The sequence below is a fragment of the Bos grunniens genome, chromosome 24, assembly GCF_055505025.1.
Source record: "Bos grunniens cultivar Pamir isolate PY7600 chromosome 24, Bosgru_T2T1.0, whole genome shotgun sequence".
NCBI lineage: Eukaryota > Metazoa > Chordata > Mammalia > Artiodactyla > Bovidae > Bos > Bos grunniens.
Window position 1 is genome coordinate 59853048 of NC_141188.1, and position 26273 is coordinate 59879320.

A 26273-nucleotide genomic window follows, 5' to 3' on the forward strand; every position below is an offset into this window, starting at 1 on the left:
CTGAATGGACTAAGTGGACTTGAAGGCTAATTACCCTCAAACATCATACCAGTATTCTCCCAGGAACTTACAAGAGGGGCTAAACTTTGCCAAGGACCATGGGTTCTCGATCCCTAGTAATTCATTTTATTAACATGAAATTTTTTCTTATATATCACATTCAGGAACTCTGCTCAGAGAACAGGTTAGCCCCTAACTTTTGCGTCTTAGTTCCCTTTTCCTCTGATAGAGCAATTCTTCTTGATAAAATTGGTCTTTGGGAATTATTTTTTTCTGTACCATTCATTGAAAAACCAGTATTTGAGGGTTCACTGGCATTCCATTAGTTAGGATTTCCTGCTTTCACTGCCGTGGGCCGGGGTTCAGTCCCTGGTTGGGGAAGATCCTGCAAGACGTATGGCATAGCCAAAAAAAACCCCAAAAAACTAGAATTTTGTTTTGAGTTTGGTTTGGTTAAACAGTTCTAAGTGCTTCAGAGGTAAATGTTCTAAATCTTCTGGGTCATTTCCTTTGAAAGAGAGCAAATGTTAGGCAAAAAAAGAAAAAATCCATGTACACAGTCGTTCCTGGATGTCTGCCAAGGATTCTAGAACCTGCCTCGAACACAGCATTCAAGGATGCTTAGGTCCCTTGTATAACCCGGCATAGGACAGTCATCCCTCCATATGTCTGGGTCCCGGGTCTGTGGATATGAGGGTTGACTGTAGCCTGGAGGACTGTGGCAGAGAAGGACAGCACAGTTTGTTGGAAGACAGTGTGAGGGAGTGAGGTGAGTGTCTGAGGGACAGGAAAGAAAAAGCAGGGAAGATGGGGAGAGGGGCCAGAGAGGAGAAGAGGATGAGAGAGACACCCACACGGGCGGATTTAAGGTCTCCGTGCTGTTTGTCCACCCTCACGGTCCGGTGCTGTTACCAAGGTCAGCCAAGAGGAGCTGACACCGAATACTGGACCAGGGCTGGCCGTTCCAGGTGCTCCCCACGGCCCCCCACCCCGCCTCTAAGCCGCCCCTCTCCCCAGCCTCCCACCTCCACCCAAATCCATTCTTCCCACCCTTCTGGAAGGGTGATCTGCGGGGCAAACGCCGGCCAGGTCTCCTCTCTGCCTCCTCTCTCGTCTCCTCCCCCATCCCTGCCCTTCGGCTTCGTGCAAGCATCCACAAGAAGCATCAACGGCATCCTGGAGACAGAGGTGGTGTGATCTCTGACGGCCCTTAGCCTGCAGTCTGGGCTCCGGGGGGCACCCTGACCTTCCACGTCTTTCTCTGAAGGGACCCGGAGTCCTGCTTAATGGTTGGACAGAGTCAGGCCCTTGTCCTGTCTGCAGAAAGTCGGAGATGAAACACGGTTTGCTTTTGTTTCTTCCTGGCTGTCCTACAGACCGTTAAGCAGATGCGTGTTCTGCCTCATTCACAGCTGAAAAGCTCAGGCTTCGTCAGATTCACAACTAAAAGGACAGCGTGATTCCCGCTGCCAGGGGCGCTACCAGGAACGTTTAGAGCAACCGAGGTGTCCTCTACGTGTTGGTTGCGAGTTTCCTCACGGTTTGCTTAACCGCTCACTACGCTAACGTCGATGCTGCTGGAAGCGCCTCCCAGGAGAGCGGTCGCTTCCGCCTCGACTGGGCGTCCTCCGCGCCCGCCCGCCTCACATCACAGCGCACTTCTGCTCCGCCGTCTGCTTGATTTCCGAGAAGGTGGCCTGGGCTTTCTCTTTGATGGCGTCCAAGTCCATGTTCTGAAGGTTCTGTAGCTGCCCAAGGATAGAATCCTTGTCTTCTTCCTCTTCTTGATCTTCATCTACCATTTTCCGGAGGTCTTCGGGCAAATCCACATCGTCTCCAGCCATCTGGATCTGGTTCTCATCCATCTCACTCTGTGCAGAAAAACAAACACAGAGATAGAGGAAAAACCCTTCTAAAACCAACCAACCAACCAACCCTGGCCGCAGCAGGGAGCTCGAGGTCTGCTGAGAAGGGATGCCGGGAACGATACACTTGGCCGTCTCACAGCAGAACCTGGGTCTGGTACCAGCTGCAGAGGCCGGACGTCCCAGCTGAGATGCCCCATCTCTCTGCACTTGGCTCTCAGAAGCTTCTAGCACTGTGGTTCTCAAAGTGTGAGGAGCTTCTTTGGAGGTCCAGGGGTTAAGAATTGGCCTGCCAGTGCAGGGCACTCTGGTCTGGGAAGAGCCCATGCGTGTGTCATGACTACCAACCCCTTTCTGTAGAGCCCACAAGACATGGTGCCGCAGTGAGAAGCCTTCACGCCACAAGGGAGAGGAGCCCCACTCGCCACAACTAGAGAAAACCCACACACAGATGGGGAGGCCCAGCACAGCCAAAATTAGCTAATTAATTAAAAACATGAAAGCGTGGTCCCTGTACCAGGCAGTATTAGCATCATTTGGGAATGTGTTAGAAGCACAAATTCTCAAATTACCCCAGACCTACTGGATCAGAAACTCCAGGCTGGGGTCCAGCAATCTGCATTTTCAGACTCCCTGTCTGTCCTGCTGATACCCAAAAAGCTTGACCAACTCTGCCTTAGGGCTGCTCTGCATGCTTTGTTTTCCATCAGCACCAGACTATGACTCAGTGGCCCAAGCTGAGCCCACTCTGGGGTGGGGGGCTGTTGGGCTCATAGGGCCAGAGCAGGCTCTCTCCATCCAGCCATCACTCTTTAGGGGCAACTCCCGGTTAACCATCACCCCTTCCCTCCCTTCTACCAGATACAGAAGCGGCTCAAATTCAGCTTTACATCCTTGATGCCTAGAAACAAGTCTGGCGCACACCACCTGTTTATTGAGTGAATCGTTCACACCAGGACTCCAACGCAGCACCCCCGGGCTAGCCTTGTTCACTGCTACTGCCTTACAATTTTCTCCCATGGTCCTAGGCGTGGCTGTTCTGAGCCGCTTAGTTCCTGCTGCATGGTCTCTGAATTTGTCTTTACTCTTAGGCTGCAGAGCCCTCTGTTCTATAACAAAGAAGAATCTACAGGACACATTTTTCTGCGAAAGGCAAGGGTCCTTTCTTTTCTTAGATGGCTGCTCTCAGATATAATTTTCTGAGATCAGGTTGTAACATGGGGCAAACTGGGCTTTGGGGGACACAGAAGATCAAAAGGGGCTTCCTCGGTGGCTCAGACGATAAAGAATCCACCTGCCAATGCAGGAGACCCAGGTTTGATCGCCGGGTCGGGAAGATGCCCTGGAGAAGGAAATGGCAACCCTCTCCAGTATTCTTGTCTGGAGAATTCCATGGACAGAGGAGCCTGGTGGGCTACAGTCCATGGGTCACAAAGAGATGGACACGACTGAGCGACTAACAGAGACACATACATGGTCATGGAGCTTGGAGGCTCACCTTCCAACACGGAACTTCTGGGTTACCTGCCCTGCCCTCCCCAGAGCTCCCGCTCCATGCTTACTTCTGTGCTTTCTCCCCGCTCCTCGGAATGCAGACTTCTGATGCCAAGGGGAAGGAGGCTTTTGGGGGGCACATCCCTCGCCCTGACTCTCCCTGGAAGCCTGGGAGGATGGCTCTCAGTGTCAGCTTCCCAGGTAACAGAAGCTTCCCGTGCACTTGGCCAGGCCTTGGCCCCTCAAAGCGCTTAACAGATCAATTAGTTCCTCGTCAAACTGGTGTGGGGATTAATTAGTTAGTTAATCCCCAGGGGCTCCCGGCCAAGCCTCCGTTTCTATTTATTTTGTATTCACCTGCCCTCGAGGGTGCCTCCCTTGTGGACGGTCCTCTGGGCATTTTTTGCAGAAAGAAGGGGAAAAGCAGGAAGCAGCCTGAATTCTCAGCTTACCTAAATGCCATGCCGGGCCCCTGCCCACTTGAAATAAAACATATAGAATCTGTAAAGGCATTCCTGGGAATTTCAGCATCTACACCCCTCCAGGTGGTAAGAAGTTCTCTGTGCTTGTCACCAGGTTGGAACCTGGACAGGCTGGGGGAATAGGCGGCTGGCGGGGCCAGGGGGCCAGCTCACTGGTGCCCTGAGCTGCCAGATGCCCTCAGGAGGGCGCTCCCCAACCCCTGTTCTCCAGGCTGCTCAGAGTGCAGCTTCTGCAGCTGCGGACCGACTCGGGTTTATTTTCACCTCCTTCCCCTGGCCCTTGTAGCTCAGTTGGTAAAGAATCAGCCTGCAATGAGGGAGGCCTGGGTTCCATCCCTGGGTTGGGACGATCCCCTGGAGAAGGGAAAGGCTACCCACTCCAGTCTTATGGGCTGGAGAATTCCATGGGCTGTATAGTCCATGGGGTCGGAAAGAGTCGGACGTGACTGAGTGACTTTCACTTTCACTTTCCCTGACCCAGGGAAGGAAGACCCAAGAGGGTCCACTGTGCCCCCCGACTCACAGAGGGGATCTGGGTCACCACCACATCTACCCTAGCAGTTCTCAAAGTGGGCTCCCGAGGCCGGCCGCAGCGGCATCCCCCGGAACCTTGTTAGACACGAGGGTTCTTGGCCCTCTCCCTGACCTGCTGATTCAGAAGCCGTGGGGCCTGGCTGAGCCGTCTGTGGTTTAGCGAGCCCTCCTGGTGATTCTGCTGCTTGTCAAAGTTTAAGAAGCCCCACCCTACCTCTCTTGAAGACAGGGGGCTGTAACTCACTCATCTCTAAGTCTCGGAACCCAGCGAGTATCTGGCATGTCGTCACAGACAAGACTCCAGGAGCCTGTTGTCAGGGACGACGACTGAATGTGCAGGCCCTCTTGACTGTGAACAAGCTGTTTCATAGCTCCTGACGTGTTTACGTTCCCACTCCCATAGGGGCTGCCTAGAGGTCAAGGGTTGGCTTGAAGATCAGACACCTGAGCGTGAAGGTTACCTCCACCACATACAGGCTGTGTGACCTTGGGCACCTAATATCCCTTGTCTGAACTTATTTCCTTATTTATAAATTGGGTTTATGTTATTTGCCTCCTTGCTAGCTCAGATGGTAAAGAATCTGCCTGCAGTGCGGGAGACCAGTATTCGATCCCTGGGTCGGGAAAATGCCCTGGAAAAGGGAATGGCAACCCAGCTCCACTGTTCTTGCCTGGAGAATCCCATGGACGGGGGAGCTGGGCGGGCTACAATCCATTGGGTCGAAAAGAGCCACTCACGACTGGGTGATGAACCGACATAACTTTCGTAATTCTATAGAAGATAAATTAAATGATGACTGAATAATTTGGAATGTATTAAGCAGTTAAAGATGGCTATTCCTAAATGTAATGACCCTCAGAGGTAAAGCCGGGGGTGGGGGAGCTGAATTGCCCTGAAAGGCCTTGGCCTTCCACACGGTGCTCATCCCATCAGAAGGAGGCCTCCCTCTCCCGCCCCTCACCTCTGGCCTGGGAGTGCCCCTACCTACCTTCACTCCAGAGCCTCGGCTTTCCTAGCAAACTGGGCCTGTTCATTTCCCTTTCAGCACTAGACACAATTCTGGGAGAAAATGACCCAGAGCGCCCAGCTCCCCTCACCTCTTGTCAGGCCCAACCCAATGCACGTGGGGACCAGAGGGTGAAGACTGACCGAGGTGCCCGGCTTGTGACCTGCACTTCTGTCTGCCCCCCAACCCCTGTTCCCACCCGTCCACGGGAGCCTCGTGTATATGGTTCCCAGCCTGGGGCTTCCCAGATACTGGTAAAGAGCCCGCCTACTGATGCGAGAGACGTAAGAGACATGGTTCATCCCTGAGTCGGGAAGATCCCCCCTGGAGGAGGAGTGGCACCCGCCCAGGCCACACGCATGCTCAGTGGGAAAGAATCCACCTGCCAGTGCAGTGAGAGACACAGGAGACCTGGGTTCAATCCCTGGGTCGGGAAGTTTCCCTGGAGAAAGAAACGGCAACCACTGCAGTACTCTTGCCTGGAGAATCCCACGGAGAGAGGAGCCTGGTGGGCTACAGTCCATGGGGTCTCAAAGAGTCAGATACGACTTAGCAACTAAACCACCACCACCACCGATATTCTTGCTTGGAAAATTCCATGAACAGAGGAGCCTGGAGGGTTACACTGGGGCTACAGTCCATGGAGTCACAAAGAGTCGGACCCGACTGAGAGACTGAGCGTGCACTCACCCACATGGGACTCATACACGACCCTGGGATTGCCTCCCCTTGCACGACAAAGTGCCCTGCTGAGAGGGACTCCTCTGCGATCCAAGCAATGGGTGTCTTGTCCTGACTTTGCTGCTCCAGGTTGGGAACGCCAGGAATATTTTGACAGAATGCATGCATCGAGGAAAGGCGTCCATGCTTCACCACACGCCGTGAGCCCAAGTGCAGGTACAGCTGACATGAACCAGCCCCAGCACAGGCTCGGAAGTCTGATGCTGAGAACCCCTGACAGGTGAACGAACGAGTGAATGAATGAATGAGAAGGGCGCCAAGTGAGCTGGCATATACAGAGGAACGCACAGGCTGCCTTCATTCTTCAGGGTCCTGTTTCAGAAGTCTTCTCATTTCTAGAAATCTCATCAATATGGGATATTGTTTAATGCAGTTAAGAACTAATTATTTTTAGGCTGGCTGACCAGAATCAGTCGTAATCTCTTGCCTTTTAACCAGGTTTATAATCTTAATTGCCAGGGCTGAATGCCCCATTATTTAAATAGCACCGCCTCCTGCCCTTGTTACTCCTCTGACTGGTTCTGACCTTTCGCTGAAGGGTAAGCATGATCCTGGATTCAGACTTCCTTCTTCCTCATCTTGGTGAACTGGTCCTCATCTGGTATCAAAATGGAAATATGGTGATCAACTATTTCACATGGTTATATCGCCAAAAAGTTGAGTGTTCCCACTTAGAGTCCAGCCAGTCAAGCTTGATATGCAGACACGCACCAGAATGATATAGATGTGAGTGTGAGCAAACTCCAGGAGATGTGAAGGACAGGGGAGCCTGGTGTGCTGCAGTCCACGGGGTCTCGAAGGGTCGGACATGACTGAGCAATGCAACAACATCAACAAGAAGATCTGACTTTGGACTTAACGCCAGTGGCTCAGTGGTAAAGAATCTACCTGCCAAGCAAGAGGCACAGCTTTGATCCCTGGGTCGAGGAGATCCCTTGGAGGAGGAAATGGCAACACACTCCAGTATTCTTGTCTGGGAAAATCCCACGGACAGAGGAGCCAGGTGGGCTATAGCCCATGGGGTCGCAAAAGAGCTGGACACGGCTGAGCACGCACATAGGCACAGTCTGGGGCAGGGATCCAGGCAACAGAATTTTTAAAAAGCTTTCCTGGGACTTCCCTGGCAGTGCAGTGGTTAAGAGCTCACCTTCCAATGCACGGAGTGCCAGTTCGACCCCTGGTTGGGGAATTAAGATTCTCCATGCCTCACCACCAAAACAGAAAACAGAAACAATATTGTAACAAATTCAATAAAGACTTTAAAAGATGGTCCACCTCAAAAAAAAGTGTGTGTGTTTTTAAAACTTTTTAAAAATTAGAAGCTTCCTGGGTGATTCTAATGCGTGAGAGGTGTTGAGACCCTGTCAGGGCTTGCTAGCGTCAGCTTCTGCTACACCGCACGGTCTTTCCCTCTTTAGCTCCTGAAGGAGCGAGGCAGAGGCTGTGACTCTGAAAAGAGCCGCCAGTTTCCGACGCTGATTGAGCGAGTGCGCACAGGGGCTTCGCGAGGTGCGAGACTTCCCCCACTGTGTGCGTCTCACGCTGCTTTCCTGTGTGCAGACTTGCCAGGGGGACTCGAGACGTTCCTAGAGGTCACTTGTCCAAGCCTCTCCTCTACAGATGTGGAAACCGAGGTCCTGGGAGGTGAAGAGGCTTTCGCGATGTCCTTCTGCTTGTTAGGGAAGGAGAGCCCAGCCCTGCTGCTGGGTCTGGTAGGAAAACCCGGCTGGTGAGTCAGATCGCCTTGGGGTCTTGCCATTTACCAGCTGTGTGACCTCGGGAATCCCGGCACCCCGTCTGAACTGCTGTTCTTATCCAAGCAGGGGAAATGAGGCCTCCCTCCCTTCCAGGGTGGCCGTGAGGGGTAAGTGAGAAGGTGGCACATGCAAAGCCGATGGCCGTTTCCCCCCTTCCCAGGGCCCCGAGGACCTTCCCAGGGCAGGAGCAGAAGCAGCAAACAGAACCCGGCCGGCAGGGGAGGAGCGGAAGGGACGGCCCCTAGCAGGCTCCGGAGGGCCTCCAAGCTGCCGCCGCCGGAAAGAGCTGCTCAAGGCGGGCGTTTTAGTGCCTGGGACCCTGCAGGGCAGCCCCAAGAGCGCCTGGTCTGAAGAAGGCAGGCAGAGAGAGGGTCGCAGAATCGTCTCTGCCTTTAAGGGGCAGCTTGCGCTCTCAGTGTAGAATGTTGAAAGAAGCCTTCCTGCTAGATTTTCTTGTCTTCATCTTTGCTCAGAGCGAGCGATGCCCTTAATACCGCAGACAAACACCAGGTGTAAGGAAAGCGCCGGCTCCGCGGGGGGCCCGACGTTATTTTTCAATGACTAACCTAGATTGACAATTCTGTTAATAGGATTAGCGCTCATTGTGGAGCTGTTTTCTCTTATTAATTTGGCTTGACTTACATATACATTTTGAATTGGCTAGGAAAAGGGGGGCACCTTTGTTTTTAGGGGAAAAAAACCTCATGGCTTTATTTATGACTTCCTCTGCTTGAGAAAATATGACATCCTAATTATGAGCTAAAGTAATCTTTGTATTTTATAAGGAATCATAATGTCGAATCCAGGCTTGTTCTTTTCGTGAAAACTGATTGTAATTTAACTCTTGTGGCAGATGGATCCCTTCTGCTGATTTTGATACTTCGTTCTTTGGGTGTACTTTTGTTTTTCTTTTTTCCCCGACTAACATTGATCATTCAGCAAGACTGTTGTGTGTGGGGGTGTTTATGCGTGTGTCTATGTATATCTGTGTGATCGGTGCATGTGTCTGTGTGCATGTGTGTGTGGTATGTGCATATGTATGTGTGTCTCTGTGTGTGCAGTACGCGTGTATGTATGTATGGATGTGTGTGTCTCTGTGTGTAGTGTGTGCACGTGTGCATGTGTGTGCACGTGTGTCTCTGTGTGTAGTATGTGCATATGTACGTCTGTGTGTGCAGTAGGTGCATATGTGTGTGTGTGTATGTCTCTGTGTAGTATGCGCATGTGTATGTGTGTGTGTGCATGTGTGTGTGTGTGTGCAGCCTCTCCATGTCAGACACCATGCAAGGCCCCGATGACAAAGACGGAAACCTCAGCCGCTTTGTTAAGAAGCACACAGTCCAGCAGGTGAGAGGATTCAGAGTAGAAAGATGGCAGGCGAGACATGCACTCAGGCGCTATGGAAGCACAGGGAACCTGGAGAGTGGGGAGATCATGGAAGGTTCTGGAAGAAGCAGCAGTAGAGCAACGTCTTCCAGGAAGGAAAGGGGACACAGGGAGCAGGGTGTAGGGGACGTGAGGTGGGAGGAGGAGCTAGTCCAGGTGAGGGGCCCCAAGAGGTGAGGCTGGGCAGCTGGGAGCCAACTCAAGGTGTGCAGGCCAGGAGGCTGGACTCTACCCTAAAAAGTCATGGGAAGCCTTTTTTTTTTTTTTTAAAAGGGGAAGAACAGAATCTGTTTGCATCTTGGAAACCTCACTCTGCAATTTTGAGGGGAGCAAGACACAATCAAAAAACTACTTAAGAGGTATTGTAAATGGCAACCCACTCCAGTATTCTTGCCTAGAGAATCCCATGGACAGAGGAGCCTGGTGGGCTACAGTCCATAGGCTCGCAAAGAGTTGGACACGACTGAAGAGACTTAATGCACACACAAGAGGTAGTGTAGTCAAGTTGCTGAGAAGTGCTGAGCCCTGCACTTGGGGAGGAGTTGAGAACGATTAGGAGGTGGAATTCGGAGAAGGCAATGGCACCCCACTCCAGTGTTCTTGCCTGGAAAATCCCACGGACGGAGGAGCCTGGTGGGCTGCAGTCCATGGGGTCACACAGAGTCAGACACGAGTGAAGCGACTTAGCAGCAGCAGCAGCAGGGGGTGGAACGGCTGTCACCTGCTGATCGCTCTGTGCGGGGCTGGAGGAGGGGGGACCTGGAGGGTGAGCCTGGGGGTGGTGTGGGTTGGGGGCCCTGGCGGAGGTGGATCCTGCAGGAGCAGGGAAAGACATTTCTGGGTCTGAGCTGGAGGTGCCCCAGGAGAGGTGGACGCGATGGTGACCTTTAGGAGAAGGTGTAGGAAGGAGGTAGAGGCTGGAGGGTCAGCAGCACACATCTAGGTGGCAGCTGAAGGCCACAGGAGATGCTGCCATTCGGGGAGAGCGTGACAGCGTGAGGGACAAAGAGAAGACGGTGGGGGGAGCACCCGGGGATATTCAGAAACCTGGGGGCAGACCGGGGAGGTAACCCTGGGAAGAGAGGAGAGACAGGTTACGGAGCAGAATGAGGAGGGTGGTGCTGAGAGGCTGAGAGAGAGAGGGCTTCAGGGAGGAAGCGCTGAGTGAGACGGGGTGAGGAAGGCTCTGCCCTGGGAAGGACCGCTCCAGGAAGAGGGCCCGGACGGAACAGCAGGACCGTCTACTGCAGCGAGACCGACCTCAGAGCATCCTCAGGAGGAAGGCTTTGGCAGAGCAGCGGGAACCGATCATTTAGGAAGATGCCTAGAAAGCCACGTTCACTCAAAGTGCTGTTTGCTTTAGTTGGAGAGACTTGACCTCCTTTACAATGGAGAGGCCAGTGGGGAGAAAGCACTGAAGACCCAGGACAGGACACTGGGTGGAACAGGACTCAAGTCTAACATGAGGTCGTGGGTTACTTCAGGCCGATGAAGTCCCCTAACGACCTGGCATTTGAAAAGCAGAGGAAACCGACGTACGTGTGGACGTGAACGTCCTGTGATGACCTGGAGTAGGGGGATGAGATGGGGGTGGTGGGGAGGCTTTCAAGGGTGGGGACACGGCAAATATACTCTTCTACATACATGTCCAGTTATTGCGATTTGATGACCACACTCATTTGACTCCTGCGATGACTGCAATAGACAGGGGTCATCAGAAGATGAGGGTCTGACCAACGAGGCTATACTGACGATGAGCAGAAAACCCGGAAGGGAGGCGTGTGTGGTTTGGCGGGCGTGAGGGCTCCACTGCTCCTCTCAGAGACCGAATTTCCCTTCCCCCGGTCAGCAGTCGACTAGAACTCTTTTTTGCAGCAAACACTGGCCAAATGATTTCTTTCAAAAATACAGTTCTAATTCTAGAATGTGACGGAGTTATCCTCATCAGACCCGACAGCTCCTGGGAAGACATTTCCCTCAAATCTGCTCTTGTTGGGCCTGGGCGAGGGTTCGGGCCCAGGACCGCCTCGTGCTGGTTATGTAACCGCTGGGAGTGACCCCGGGGAACGGTGAATGAGGCCCCCAGGGGTTCCCCCTCGTTAGCGGGGAGGACCCGGTGAGCATGTCCAACCCCCTGTGGGCTGTTAATACTGTTAGTCCGGCTGTTTACCCAACATGGATTTTATGAGACGGCCCGGGACTGAGGGTTCTGCAAACTCCAAGGGGAGGGAAGGTTGTGCTCAGGAGCCGGGTAAGGCCCTGGTGAGCCGCGCTCTCTGGCCAGCACTGTTTAGACATGTTAGGCTTCTGTGTTCTGGTCTCAAGTTCTCATTAGTGCAGTAATCAGGATGGCAAGCCCCATGAACGGCTGCGGGCAACGACTCGAGAACCTGTTGTTCTGTCCCTGCGCTGGCCCAGGCCTCCCTTAGCCGGTCTGGGCTGCTGCGAGGGCCCAGTCCCGACACGCCGGCCCCTCATCCCTTCCCCTCCAGTTCACCATACACAGCACCATGGCCATCTCCTTTCCCCACTTCAGTGACACCCACGGGCACTGCCTGGCTTTCCAGGGCTCCTTATGGGGCATCTAGGAGAGGAAAACCCACCACCTATATTCCCCTTGTGGTTCTCAGAAGGTTCTTTCTAAAGGGTCCACCATGCAGATTCTTCTGAATAATCAAAGGAAGCCCTATGAGCTAACTGATGGATGGTTCCATACGAGCCTGTAGCCCCCCTCAAGAGGCTGACTTGATGCAAAGACTTTCAAGGCCTGGGAAATGACTCTCCCCCATGGCCATCGTTTCCTCAAAGTTGTCTCCTCTCGCAGCTGAAAATTCCAATTCCTTCAACGCTTCCTCAATGACAGCCAGCTGTTTCAAGATTTCTCGGCCAGCACCCCGGTGGCTGCGGAGACAGCGGCTCAGCTCCCTACCATGCCCACCCACGGGCCTCGAAGATGTGGCCCCTTCCTGCCCCCCACCCAGCGATCCAGCAGGGCCCAGCGTCCTTCCCATGCCTGCTAGCACATCAGCCACTGCAGCGCAACATGCGCTGTGCGATCCTTAATATCAACAGAGTGCACTGCAAAAAACAAGCCCCCCTCTGGAAGTCGCTCCTGGCCACCCGCACTGACCCTCCTAGAGTGCGCAGTCCCCAGGGAAGAACTGAGACCCACCGAGGGGCGGTTCTGCTGGGGCGGCCTGGGGACATTTCCCCTCGGCTGCGGCTGGGGACACCGGGAAGACGGAAGGACCCGGGGTCCTGCCCCCGCGCCGGCATCAAGAGCCTGTGACAGCTTCTCAAGGAGGAGGGGGCGCGGCGGGCTGCCCTCCAAGCCCAAGGCCTGCGCGGAGGCAGGGGTGTCACTCATGGCTGGGGAGATCTGGACTGGACGGAATACGACCCGGCCGATCCTTGATGGCGTTCTTCCTATTAGTTACTGTTTTCAAAATGTATTTATTTTGTTTGTTTATTTTGGGCTGTGTTAGGTCTTCGATTCTTCGCAAGGACGTTCTCTAGCTACGGCAACAGGAGCTACCCTTTGCTGCTGTGGGCGGGCTTCTCCTTGCTGTGCCTTCTCTTGTTGAGTCCACAGCATGTGGGATCTTCCCGGCCCAGGGATCGAACCTGGGTCCTGTGCACCGGCAGGCAGATTCTTATCCACTGCCCACCAGGTGAGCCCTAATCACCATTTTTATGAACAGTGCACCTGAGGTTAGATAGAGTTTCCAGGTGAGTCCTAATCACCATTTTTATGAACAGTGCACCTGAGGTTAGATAGAGTTTCCAGGTGCTGACCAAAAAAGCAGGCCGTTGTGTTATTGTGGCAGATTCTTGAAGCATCAGATGTAGAATCCATTTTGACACCATCCAGCCATGGGCTTCCCTAGTAGCTCAGAAGGAAAGCATCTGCCTGCAATGCAGGAGACCTGGGTTCGATCCCTGGGCCAGGAAGATCCCTTGGAGAAGGAAATGGCAATGCACGCCAGTGTTCTTGCCTGGAGAATCATGGACAGAGGAGCCTGGCAGGCTATAGTTGGACAAGGCTGAGCGACTAACACACACACAAAGCCACGACACATGGGCGCCCTCAGGGAGGCCCCCACCAGAGAGTGAACTCCACGGCGCAGGATGACGTGGGGAGCGCTTTCAGGAGCCGCTATCACTGTTTACTCGGGTTGTACCGGAGTTTTGTCTGTGCTCACGGTCTCCCGTCAAGCCATCAGCTGACAGAGCAGCGGGGAAAGCGACGGGCCCAGGTCTCTGGAGGACAGATTCTGAGATGCTTCGCCGAAATAGGAGCAGAGCACGCTGTCCCAGAAGGGGCAGGGCAGTTTTAAACCACGTGGAATTCCAGACAGCTCTAAAACTTTCAGAACGCCTCAAACGTGAAGAGTGGAAAGAGCAGAGACCTTGAGACCAGGCGGAGCTGTGTTCAAATCCCTTTGTGGGTAGGATGCTCTTTTTCAGGTCTGAGAGGCCCGAGATCCAATCCTGGTTCTGTCACTCCACAGCCGTGGGGTTTTGCAAAGTCCCTGAGCACCCCCACCCCACTCCCACCTTGGCTGCAGTCTTCTCATGTCTGAAGTGAGGCCATGGCTTGGACTCTTAGACAAACTCGAAGGTCTCTTTCGGGGTCTATGAAAAAATCAGGAGGGGGTCTCATATGTGTTGTGCATTTGAACCAGCTATAGAAGAATGGGTTCATGGGCATTAGTAACCCAGGCAGCCAAGTTACTGGCTCCGCTGTTCATAGTGTATCGACTGCTTGTGGTCCTGCCTCCTCTCGGTGGCTTCGGGGAGCAGGAGTTAGATGTGGTGCTAGTGTTAACAAACCTGTTTGCCAGTGGAGAAGACATAAGCTTCGTGGGTTCAATCCCTGGGTCAGGAAGATCCTCTGGAGGAGGGCATGGCAACCCACTCCTGTATTCTTGCCTGGAGAATGGACAGAGGAGCCTGGTGGGCTACAGGGTGGCAAAGAGCTGGACGTGACTGAAGCGACTTGGCAGGCAGGCAGCCTATGCTGAGTAAAGTCACTGCCACTGCAGGGAGGATACGGATCTATGTATTACGTGGCTCTAGTTCTCCCCTCCTTCCATAGTTTCTGTTGGAAAGGCTCTTGTGCCAAAGAAACAAACCAAGCTTAGAGATCTAGGAATTATTTTATTCTCTGAAGCGCATCAAACATTTTGCAAAGGAGGTTGTCCACCCCTGAGGATTTGGGTGAGCAAGACCACCAGCTCACCATTAAAAGAACAATCAAAGGGCAGATATTTTCAGTTTAAGTGAAAGAAAGTGAAGTTGCTCAGTCGTGACTCTTTGCAACCCCACGGACTGTAGCCTGCCAGGCTCCTCCATCCATGGGATTTTCCAGGCAAGAACATGGGAGTGGGTTGCCATTTCCTCCTCCAGGGTCTCTTCCTGACCCAGGGGTCGAAATTGGCTCTCCCGCACTGCAGGCAGGTTCTTTACTGCCTGAGCCCCCGGGAAGCCCTACTGTTTTCGGTTTAGAGACCTGTAGTTCTTAAGTTGTTGACTCACCTCAGTGACTCACCCTTGTTATTATCAAGAAATAAGGCTTTTGTGTGTAGAGATAATAACAGCGGTAAGAGCGATCACCCACGGAGCTCTTTCCACTAGTCAGGCACTTGATTTGTCTTATGATTTCAGACGAAGAAAGTACGTGTCAGGAAGTACGTGTCGCTGCCCTCGTGTTATAGACGAGGAAAAGGAGGCTGAGATGTATTAGGAAGCCATCTGAGATTGCTGATGTCAGAGCCAGGACTCAAACCCAGTTCTCCTTACATCCTCACCGAACCACAGAACAGTTGTCAAAAATATATCCTCAACAACAACAAATATGTATGTATATATCCTTAAAATACCCCATCTTTCTGGAAGACACACAACCAGCTGATGGAGTGTCTGTGTGTGTCTGTGTGCGCGTCCCTTAGCGGGACGGTAGTCACTCTCTTTCCATCTGTTTCCTCTAAGAACACACCTTCTAAGACTGTGGTGAGGACTGAATGGATTTATCTATGCAAAGAACTTGAGAGCAGTGCCTGGCACTTAGAAGAGCTCAGTAAATGTCGGCTGCAATGACCGTTATTCTCATTGCGCATATACAGATATTCTATAGTCCTTGAATATATTTACATAAACAGGTATTACTCCATTTTGTTGGGAGGAAATGGAAGTTCATAGAAGTTAAGTGCCTGGAATCTAGTTTTTATGAACTAGTTCAATGCTCTTTTCACTATATCAAATACCTCGATTATGATTAAGTGAAAGTCACTCAGTCGTGTCCGACTCTTTGTGACCCCATGGACTATACAGTCCATGGAACTATCCAGGCCAGAATACTGGAGTGGGCAGCCTTTCCCTTCTTCAGGGGATCTTCCCAACCCAGGAAGATCTGCTTTACTAGCTGAGCCACCAGGGAAGCCCCAGTTATGTTTAAGACATAAAATATATATGTATTTATATATATATTTATATATGTATATATACACACACACAGCCTTCTGAGTGTGACCCTTGCTGATAATCCAACACTCTGCGTTTCTTATTATGTAAAAAATGACTGCATGTTTATTGTGTTAAGAGTCTCACCTTTGGGAGTCTGTACTTTTCTCTGAGGTGAACTCTGAGGCACGCCCTCTCGGCCTTTTTTTGTGTAAACGCAGCATCTCTTTCCATCCTGAAAGTGAAAGAAAGGATCAGAGGACATGAGACCACTGGCTACTCCAGCCCTGCTCAGAGGAGCCAGACACAGGGCCACACCCTCTGAGTTCCCACTGATCACGACTGAGTACAGACCCGAATTCCCAGACACGTCGGTTCTGCAAGCCTTCTGATGCGGCTCGGGAGAGGCGGGGGGACCACCCCTGGTGCAGAGCTGACCTCACCGTGTTCCTCTCACCCCACCTGGGAGCTCAGACGTCAGAGTCACTGTGAGTGCTTCCCAACGGGCAGCTTCCCAGCCTGTCCGCATCATGGAGAGAAGCTACGTTTTCAAAATCATTTCGTTTCTTATTTTATTATATTTTTTAGGGGCTGACACATTTAGTGCTTCTGAAATGCTAGGTGTATAAACTGATAACAGAGGATGTTGAGAATTACTTTGGGGATGTAAGTTTTATTTATTTCTAGAATTTAAAACATTGAAATATAGTTGCTGTACAATACTATATGTCACAGATATACAATATAGCAATTTATTACTTTTATTTTATTTAAAAAAGTTTTTTTGAGCTGTGTCACTCAGCATAGGAAATCTTAGTTCCCCAACCAGGGATCGGACCTGGGCCCCTTGCACAGGAAGTTCAGAGTCCTAAGTGTTGGACTGCCAGGGAATTCTTCCTCCCTCTTTTTTCCCCACAATTTTTAAAGGTTATCTTCCATTTATAATGATCATAATTAACATATTGGCTGTGTTCCCTATTTTGTACAATATATCCTTATAGCTTATTTTATACATAATAATTTGTACTTGGCACATAAGTTTTAAATTCTACAGAACACTTATTTTTATGGAACAAAAATGTTTGGAGCAAACCCTTGGCATCTCCTTCCATTTCCTTTCCTGACATCCTTTTAGAAACCCTTACATGGACTTTCCACATATCTATTTAAGGCCAGGTTCGGTCTCCACCCATGCTGCCTTGATTCTGCAAGATTCTGAAAGTGAGAGATCTAATTTTGTGTTTTAAAGGATGTTCTTCTCCAGATCTCTGCAGAGCTGTGTTTCTGCAAAACAGTTACGCTCAGTGACTGAGACTTGGAGATTCAGTCATTATTCAATTCATTTAATTCCATCAATAAATGGGGATCAGAATTCTAAGCTACAATAATGTGGAATTAAAAAAAAAAAAAGCACTTGAAATCCTTAACAGCTGAACAGGGACATGTAAAATATAAATGACAGGGAATCCAACTGCGAAAAGTTCTCTCTGTGACCCTGCCAAAGAGACGTGCTCTGGAAACGGCGCCTTAGTCCAGGGAGAAGCATCCGCTCCTCCCTTTCTGTTGTCAGCGTCTATAAACCAGGTCGTGCAGACTTCTTCCAGTGTCTCTCAGAACCACCCCTTCCATTCTAACCATAGCAGCCTTATGAACGTCCATCAGTCCATTCCGTATCTCATGCAGTGATTCTTATCTTCATACCATATCTTATGCGGTGATTTTTAAAATAGGTTTCTAGTCCCGAATTATCAAAAAGAGCTGGAAGTAGTGGTGTACTGGCTAATGTATCACAACCAGCTTTCTGGGGAGAGAAGCTCTGAGGCACCCACCAGGTTCCGTGGTGTCAATACTTCCACTGAGGCGGACTTCAAACTAGTACTGTCAACTTGATGTCACTGATACCGGGGAGACACTGGGGAGAGATACATGCGATTAACTTTGATGGGTCACTGCCGGATCCCGTGGGTCAGCTCGGCACATCACTGGCTGGAAGATCCATTTTTCTCACCGCTGTTTAAATCTGGCTCCTCTCAGACGCAGCCGTCTCCTTTACTGCATACCATGGAAACAGCAAACGTGCTCTGTCCACGTTTCTCTACCACTTGGGCCACTTGATTAGAGGCCGCATTGGCCATGTAAATGGTCTCCCTGCTTCCATCATGGCCCTGCCATTGAGAAGTGACATTTTTAACAAACGGCCTGAGCGATTCTTATGCAAGCTAAACAGAGCTGCAGCAGCCAGGACGGGGGGCCGTTTGGAGGCAGACAGGATTTGGGGATATAATATTAAAGCTATTTCCCTTCACTGTCAACCTGTTAAGCCCCAATTTAGGTACAGCCGTCCCTTCCCTGGGTGAAGGGGTCACTCACACAGGGTCGGGTGTGGATTTTCAGAACGCTCTGTGGATGGCCTAATTGGACTTGTGATTTGCTGTTGGAAGTGGGCTCCCTTGTTCTTGATGATCCAGAGAGAAGTAAACACCTTTGAGGATGTCGGTGAAGCTCCCTTGAACCACGTCTTCTCCTAGCTGCCCAAGGAAGCACATTGCTAGAGGCTGCTTTTTCATACGGGCTTCCCTGGTGGCTCAGTGGTAAAGAATCCACCTGCCATTGCAGAAGACGTGGGTTTGATCCCTGGGTTGAGAAGATCCCCTGGAGAAGGGAATGGCAACCCACCCCTGTATTCTTGCCTGGAGAATCCCATGGACAGAGGAGCCTGTTGGGCTGCAGTCCGTGGGGTCGCAAAGAGTCAGATGGGACTGAGCGACTCAACGACAACAACGGGAACCTTTATATATGTGGCCCTGCCCTCTAGCTGTACAGGACTGGACCAAGCTGGGTAAGTGGAGTTTCTTCTCTGAGAATTTGGGTTTGGGACGGAGCAAGTCAGAGACTTGCAGTGTGGCTGGATTTGTTAACAGTGAGCTCAGAGGATGCCGGCTGCCCATCCTCACGGGTGGTTTGGGTAACAGAGGAGCAGAGGGCTGACTGCCCCGAAAGGACAAAGCAGCCGCAGGGAGGAGGACGGGCGGCCAGGGATCGAATGAGGGCCCGTGACTCCCAGTGACGCTCTGGTCCTGGTTCGGCCCACGAGGCCTCGGGGCATGTCTGCAATGGGTCTGGTGAAGCATCTTTGCAAGAAGCATGTTATTTGTTCAGTCATTTCCGACTCTTTGTGATCCTGTGGTCTGTCCATGGGATTTTCCAGGCAAGAGCACTGGAGTGGGTTGCCATTCCCTTCTCAAGGGGATCTTCCCGACCCAGGGATCCAACCTGAGGATCCAACCTGAGTCTCCTGCATTGCAGGTGGATTCTTTGCCACTGAACTACATGCTATGATATGCTAAGTCACTCAGTTGTGTCCGATTCTTTGTGACCCCGTGGACTGTAGCCCACCAGGTTCCTCTGTCCATGGGATTCTCCAGGCAAGCATGCTAGAATGGGTAGCCATGCCCTCCTCCCTGAACTACATAATTTGCCTTAAAATAAATATCCTGTTTTCAGGTGGCTCCGTTGATTTCTATTTCTTAACTCCAAGTTCCGGAATCATTACACAGAAGCCTGGCTGAAGGAAGGGTTGGCTCTGAAGGTGTCACATTAAACTGCTCATCACTGGGGCCTGGCTTTGGACACTCTTTGAACTCATTTCCCTCTGCAAAAGGTCAGGCCTGGAGGAGGCATAAGAGAACCCTGGACTCAGTCTTCCCATTTAGGGAAAGAGCTTGCTGAAGAGCTCAGAGACCTGGGGGCATGGGCAGAAGCCGATCTCCCCCAATATCAATATTTTACTATAAAAAGATTCAAGTGTACAGAAAAGTTGAAGCAATTTTACAGTTGACACGCATATATTCACCATTTATATTCTACTACTGGCATCTTCCTATACGTTTTAGAAAATGTCACTTACCTAGCCCTCTCTCTCCATTTTTCTCTCCATTCATTTATCCATCATATTTTCTGATGCATTTCAAAGTTGTTGACATCAGTACTCTCTTCCCCCAAACACTTCAATGTGCATACCATAATTCCAATTACATATCTGTTTATTTGTTGTTGTTGCTCAGTAGCTAAGTCATGTCCAATTGCAACCCCATGGGCTGTGGCATGCCAGGCTGTCCTTCACCATCTCCCAGAGTTTGCTCAAATTCATGTCCCTTGAGTTGACGATGCCATCCAACCATCTCATCCTCTGTCATCCCCTTCCCCTTCTGCCCTCTATCTCTCCCAGCATCAGGATCTTTTCCAGTGAGTCGGCTCTTCACGTCAGGTGGCCAAAGTATTGGGGCTCCTTTTCTTTTGAATTAAAATGTTGCATGCTATTAAATGCACAGACCTTAAATGGACTGTGATGGTTAACTTCGTGTGTCAGCTCAACTGGGACACAGGGTGTCCTGGTTAAACATCATTTCTGAGTGTGTTTGGGAGGCTGTTTCTAGATGAGATAAGCATTGGAGTCTGTGGACGGTGGACGGAGTGAAACAGAAGGCCCTCCTCGATGTGCGTGTGTGGGGTAGGGGGTGCTCGTGGAATCCACAGAGGCTTTGAATCAACAAAAAGGCCCCCTGCCTGCCTGCTGAGCTGAGACAGTGATCTCCTCTTGCTCCGAGAACCCTCCAGTTCTGAGAACCACACCACCTACTTCCCTGGGTTGGAGATGGCAGATGGTGGGACTTCCCAGCTTCCACAGCCACGTGAACATTGGCTCCTTGTGATAAATCTCACATATATCTGTGTGTAGATACATACATTTTTTTTCTCTTCTCTTGCTTCTGTTTTTACTGTGTAAACCAAACCTCGATTGAGGTGTAAAAAACATTACTATCAGCTGAGAAAATGCCCTCATCCCGCTCTCGATCGATGCCTGCTCCCAGTCCTAGAGGCCATCACTGTCTTTTTCCCACCATAGGTTGGGTTTGCCTGTTCTAGAACTTCATACACATGTAACCACACGCTATGCATTCTTCTGTGTAATTCTTCTTTCACTCAGCATAAAAAAACTGGGGATTTATCCAGCTTGTTTTGCTTACCAGGGGTTTGTTCCTTTTCATTACTGAGTGTATTCTACTGTATGAATAGATCTCATTTGTTTATTTATTCTATTGATGAACACTTGGATTATTTCCTAGTTTGCGCTCTCGTGAATGAAGCTACTAGGAACTTCTTTGTACAAGTCTTTTTGTATTTCTCTAGTCACAGTGCGTGTTTTTAACTTTGATAATGTCTAATTCCTCATTTCAAAATTTTATGGTCACTGATTTCAGGGTTATGTTTTAAGAAATTTCTGCCTGCTTCCAAGGTGCAAAAATATTGTTTTTTTTTTTTTCTAGATGCTTCATAATTTTAGTTTTTATGCTTAAGCCTGTGATGCACATCAAGGTTCCAGTTACAAGTGATGCCATAGCTGTTGCTGTATCATAACCAAGGGGACATTTTCATATAATGGAGAGAAATGGAGGGATCAACAGGTTGTTTTATTTAGAACTTTCCAAATATTCTATTTAGGTATAGACCGCTTTCAGTACTAATGTTACCAATATGGCGGCGGGGGCGGGGCGGTGTGCGTGTGGAATCTGAGCATGGAAATAAAGTAAAAATGAATGTGCCGTGGAGAGCATTGCTGAGTAGTGTTTGATTTACTATTAGTAACGTCAATCCCACAACTTTCCTAAAGTGATGAGGACAAGTTAAGGAGGCTTTTATTTGCTAATATTCATTCTAATTATTATATATATTATGACATGTGTAGCTGTCTCTAGACGTAACTTGTGTGAACCATTTTTGATGCCTAATTTTTTCATTGTAATAGTTGCTCCAAATTATACATTTCAAAATTTTTTTCTATTGAAGTACAGCTGATTTACAATGTGTTAGTTTTGGGTGTACAGCAAAGTGGTTCTGCTTTATATATACGTGTGTGTGTGTATGTGTGTGTGTGTGCTCAGTTGTGTCTGACCCTTTTGCGACCCCATGAACTATAGCCCACCAGGCTCCTCTGTCCATGGAATTTTCCAGGCAAGAATACTGGACTGGGTTGCCACCTCCTCTTCTAGGGGATCTTTCCAAGCCAGGGATCGAACCCATCTCTTGAGTTTCCTCCACTGGCAGATGGGTTCTTTACCACTGTGCCATCTGGGGAGCCCTTTATATATATTCTTTTTCAGAGTCTTTCCCCTTATAGGTTATTACAAAATACGGAGCACAGTTCCCTGATGTCTGCCTCTTTGTTTTGTATTCTAGGCGATAAGCTCTTGGAAACTCACAGTGGACTGGACGTCCTGCCTCCTGCCGTGCAAGCAGGTCAGCCTCACTGTCCTGCTACCGTTGCTTTAATTGGGTGATCAAACAAACGTATCACACACACACACACACACACACACACAGAGCTGAGTGGTGGGTGAAAACTGACTGATGATACCATTTGACTATTTTGGTTTCTGATCTGTCCAGATATAAAATTAAGTAAAACTATGACATTAGTTAATCAAACAGATGTCATGTCTGTGACCAGATTTATTACTGGGACACATTAAGTGATATTTTAATATCAGATGTGTAGTCTATATTTCTGACCATTTTCTTTTTATTGGTCCCCTTGAGCTGAGAACATCTGATGCTATTTTTCTGCTTCCGCTTTTTTTTTTTAACACACCATGGGCAAAACTGGCCAGTATTCAAGGAATGCTGCCTTTTTTTGCGTATTATTTTAGCACCCACATTATTTTTGCAGTTGCATTAAAAAAAAAACAAAAACAGACCTTAAATTTACTGCAAAGCCAAGTACAGTACATTCGAGGTAGTTTTATAAGCCACAGTTGCTTTCAGGAAAAAATACAATAGACAAGGTTCCCACTAAATGGAAGATTTCAGCTTCCTTAGGTTCCTCCAGGTCATCAACCCTTTCTCCTTTAATCATTTTAGCAATAAGACCTAGGCAATTATCATGTAATTATTAGCAAAACAGCCACAGTGGCAAAAAAAACAGAAACAAAAAAAAAACACCAAAAAAACCCTTTTGTAACATATGGTTAACTTTTAACTTCAAGACTGATGCTTCAATACTCAGTTGATTTGGTTATTAAAACTCTTAAATTCTACTTAAAACTTTAAAAAATTAAATATAGATTACACTTAAAGATCAGTCTTCAGTAGTTAAAAATTGGTAATATTCACATTCCATAATACCCAACTGAAATGTTACTAATGTTTTATTTTTATTACAGTTTATATATAGCCAGAACGTCCTTATCTTTTGGAGTTATATAGGCAAAGTATGCAGGGGTAAAGTATCAGGACGTCTGTAATTTACTTTAAAAGTGGTTCTCGGTACCTATTTTATCTATCAATCAATCATCTATCCTCCACCCAATCATCTGTAAGCAAACGTGATGAAACGCCAACTGCCCATTTCAGGCCACAGGTCACGTGGCCATTCTTTATACTGCTCGACTCGTCTGCAACTTTTAAAGTTTTCATAATAGGCAGTCCGCATATCTATTCAGTCTTTTGAGAAGCCAAGTCTTACAACATAATTGTCATGTTGTATTTTCCAGGCTTTTTTTTTCCCCCACACATTTAAGTTCAAGAACATTGTACTCTATGCTCTTTTAGGCCCCCTTCCAGGCGCAAAGTCTGAATTCCTGGTTTGAAAGCTTTCTGCACTCACCTAAGGGTGAATTTCCAGATGACTGTAAAAATATTCAGGTGCCCAATTTTGCATTTGAACAACTGAGGTCAATTAAAATGTGCCCGGATCAAAGTTTCAGCTGCTTTTAAGGATGACATGTAGATTTGTTTACAGCGTTTTTCATTTTCATTCACACAAGACAGAGTAGCTGCTGATGCTAGGAACTGGTTCAGTTTTTAGCAGGACAGACTTCCCTGAGGTTAGAGGAGACGGCCTAGGAAAGGCCTCTGAAGGGCGGGAGGGGGAGGCGGCGCCCGACAGCGTGGCTCAGGGAGCTGCCTTCTGCTCTAACAGGGAGCCCGAGCTGAGCGCACTCACTTTTCCTCGATGATCTGCTTCTGGTACTCCTCATACTCCTCTCGACTCATCCCTTGAGCGGCTGCGGGGTCAGACGCTCCTCCTTCTTCTTTTTTTTCTTCAGACCCGCCACCGAGTCCTAAATTCTTCACCTGGTTACTTATCATAGTTTTCATAAGGAAAGCCATTGTGTCTGCCCCCAGAAAAAGAAAACCGAACACTCCGAGAAAACTCAACAGAAATAAATCACAAAATCCCCAAGTATTTTCAGTGATAGCAACACGTTGAAAAGCAAAGGACTCTGTGCAGCCTCATCTATTCAAGGGCATAATGATAGCGAGGAGTGGTTTGTGGGCTCTAAGCTGGATTAAAGAGGTGAACTCCTTAGCACAGAGAGGCAGATGGCTCTGATTACCGAGGCATGCAATCAGATGCAACCAACTACTTTCTGAATTAGTACACTAAGCTAATTTCAGAGGGGGAAAAAAGAATCCTTCACATTATCCATCCCTCTCCTATTTCTAAGGTTTAAATTATAAGCGCAGTAGGGCTTCATCAAGGGTTGTTTCAATTAAATGAATTGGAGGTGACTGATTATATGACTGTGGTGCGGTTCCAAATTCTAGCCCATGAGGACAACATCCTGTTGAGAACTGAGTCCCATGAGATGCAAAACCTAAAATGCTTTATTTAGCAAAAATAATCCTTTGATCCATCATTTTATCCCACTGGACTCTCAGGACTATGTAAGGATTTGTGTTTTGGTTTGCTTGAATCCTATGCTGTTTCAGCGGTTACTGGGTCCTGGACACAAATACCCAACCAGGGCAAGTGTGAAGGGCAAGCCAGAGGGTCTTTCACTTGCACCTGGAAGATCAGCCTAGCTTGTTCCTGCACTGAAAGGTTACACTTCTGCATGGAAACAATTTGCTGGACACTTGCAAAGCTCTGACCCAGAAGGTAAGAACATGGGTAAGTCAGGTCATCGGTGGGGACTGGGTATTTTCCTCTAGTAGCTCACATAGTAGAGAATCAGCCTGCATCGCAGGACACCCAGGTTCCTTCTCTGGGTCAAGATCCCCTGGAGAAGGGAATGGCTACCCACTCCAGTATTCTTGCCTGAATTTCATGGACAGAGGAAGCTGGTGGGCTGCACTCCATGCGGTTGCAGAGTCGGATACCACTGAGTGACTAACACTTTCACACTTTTTTCCTCTTAAACGCAGTCACTTCCTGGGTGCTGTGTTTAAACTCACTAGTGTATTTGGAGAAAACTTTCAACAGTGTTTGGTTAATAGCAGATTCTCATCGGCTGTGGTTTCCTCCAGGTCAAGGGAGGAATTTGAGCATGGCTAAGACTTTAATCTACCTTAGTATCTTTCTAATTAAAGCACTCCAAGAGCCGGTGGGGAGGAGGGGAGAGATACAGCCTATTTGTAAGCTATGCTTATTGTTTTATCCACAGGCATGAGCCGTTTCAGGAAATAGATGACTCTCCCTCAGACTGTACACAACCATATATACTGGATCTTTGCCTAAAATGCTTGTTTTATGTATTTTAAGATGTTCTTCATTTTACTAACCTAAAATGTTGCTAAAATGGTCTGTTTTAAAAATTAACAAACATTTAGGGTGAAGTAAGAAACTTTTCTTGGTGTTCGATTGAGAATGTGCTTTCATACTTAATTCCACTTCCACTTTTAAGATGTGTTGCTTGGGATGTAATACATTCAAGCCATGACTCCTAAATTATTATTTATAATAAACTGCTTTTCATCTCCATTGAGGAGACTTACTAGTAAAGTATTACAGAACTTTATACAAAGGAAAAGCCATAATCTGTTTCTGTTGTTTCTCCTTATTTCTGAAAGAAAAGGACAATCTCTAAAAGCAAAACAATAAGGATAAAAATCTATAAGTTATTCTGTTAAATTATTCGCTTTATTATAAGACGATTACAATTGCATTTTACTAGGAATTAGGAGATCTGAACAGTGAGGGTCTCGGTTCTGAACTCCAAAGCCAGTCTGTGAAGCTGCTCCTCCCTGAGCAGTGCTTTGTGTGTGTGTGAAGAGGGGGGGATGGTGCTGGGCATCACAGAAACTCCGGGGTGATGACCACACCAGGGTGACAAGCGAACACTCCCTGGGACTGCTTATGAAATCAGACCTTTCACTGCCTTCCCATAAGGTAATTCCATTGAAAAGAGCACCGTGTCTTTAAAACTTTTTATTCAGTTTATTCCAATGGCCTTTCTACTTGGCCACCCGGTGGAATCTTCCAGAAAGGGAAAATAAACACCCCAGGTGAAAAGGGAAACTAGCTGTTAACCTTCCAAAGCCTCCTCATTGTTCTGAATAAAACCCTACATCTTTACGATGGCACGTCCCCAGTGCCCAACAGTGTCTAACTCCCACCACCCCGCCCCAGGCAGGCTCACTGCCTAGGTTTTGGTTTCCTCTGATTTCTTTCAAAGCTACATAATTTCTTTTTTTTAATTAATTTTTTAAAATTGAAGGATAACTGCTTTACAAATTGTGTTGGTTTCTGCCAAACATCAACAT

The 26273-nt window shown here is 48.8% G+C and overlaps 1 protein-coding gene across 1 annotated transcript; it reads right to left on the reverse strand.

Annotated features, from left to right (window-relative positions):
- Window positions 1-1513: 1513 nt before the first annotated feature.
- On the reverse strand, window positions 1514-24015 carry CPLX4 (complexin 4). The gene is made up of 3 exons (XM_086372470.1): window positions 23731-24015; window positions 15876-15963; window positions 1514-1871 (listed from the first exon to the last, which is right to left on the reverse strand). The coding sequence occupies exons 1-3, from the start codon at window positions 23895-23897 to the stop codon at window positions 1644-1646; spliced, it is 483 nt and encodes a 160-aa protein (XP_086228596.1). The 5' UTR covers window positions 23898-24015; the 3' UTR covers window positions 1514-1643.
- Window positions 24016-26273: the final 2258 nt, after the last annotated feature.

Bases quoted from the DNA above. Each gene is read 5' to 3' on its own strand.
- CPLX4 (XM_086372470.1), bottom strand. From the start codon at position 23,897: ATGGCTTTCCTTATGAAAACTATGATAAGTAACCAGGTGAAGAATTTA. The intron at 15,964-23,730 runs GTGAGTGCGCTC...TTTCACTTTCAG, and splicing joins AAGCAGATCATCGAGGAAAA to GATGGAAAGAGATGCTGCGT. The intron at 1,872-15,875 runs GTGAGACTCTTA...TTTTCTGCACAG, and splicing joins AAAAGTACAGACTCCCAAAG to AGTGAGATGGATGAGAACCA.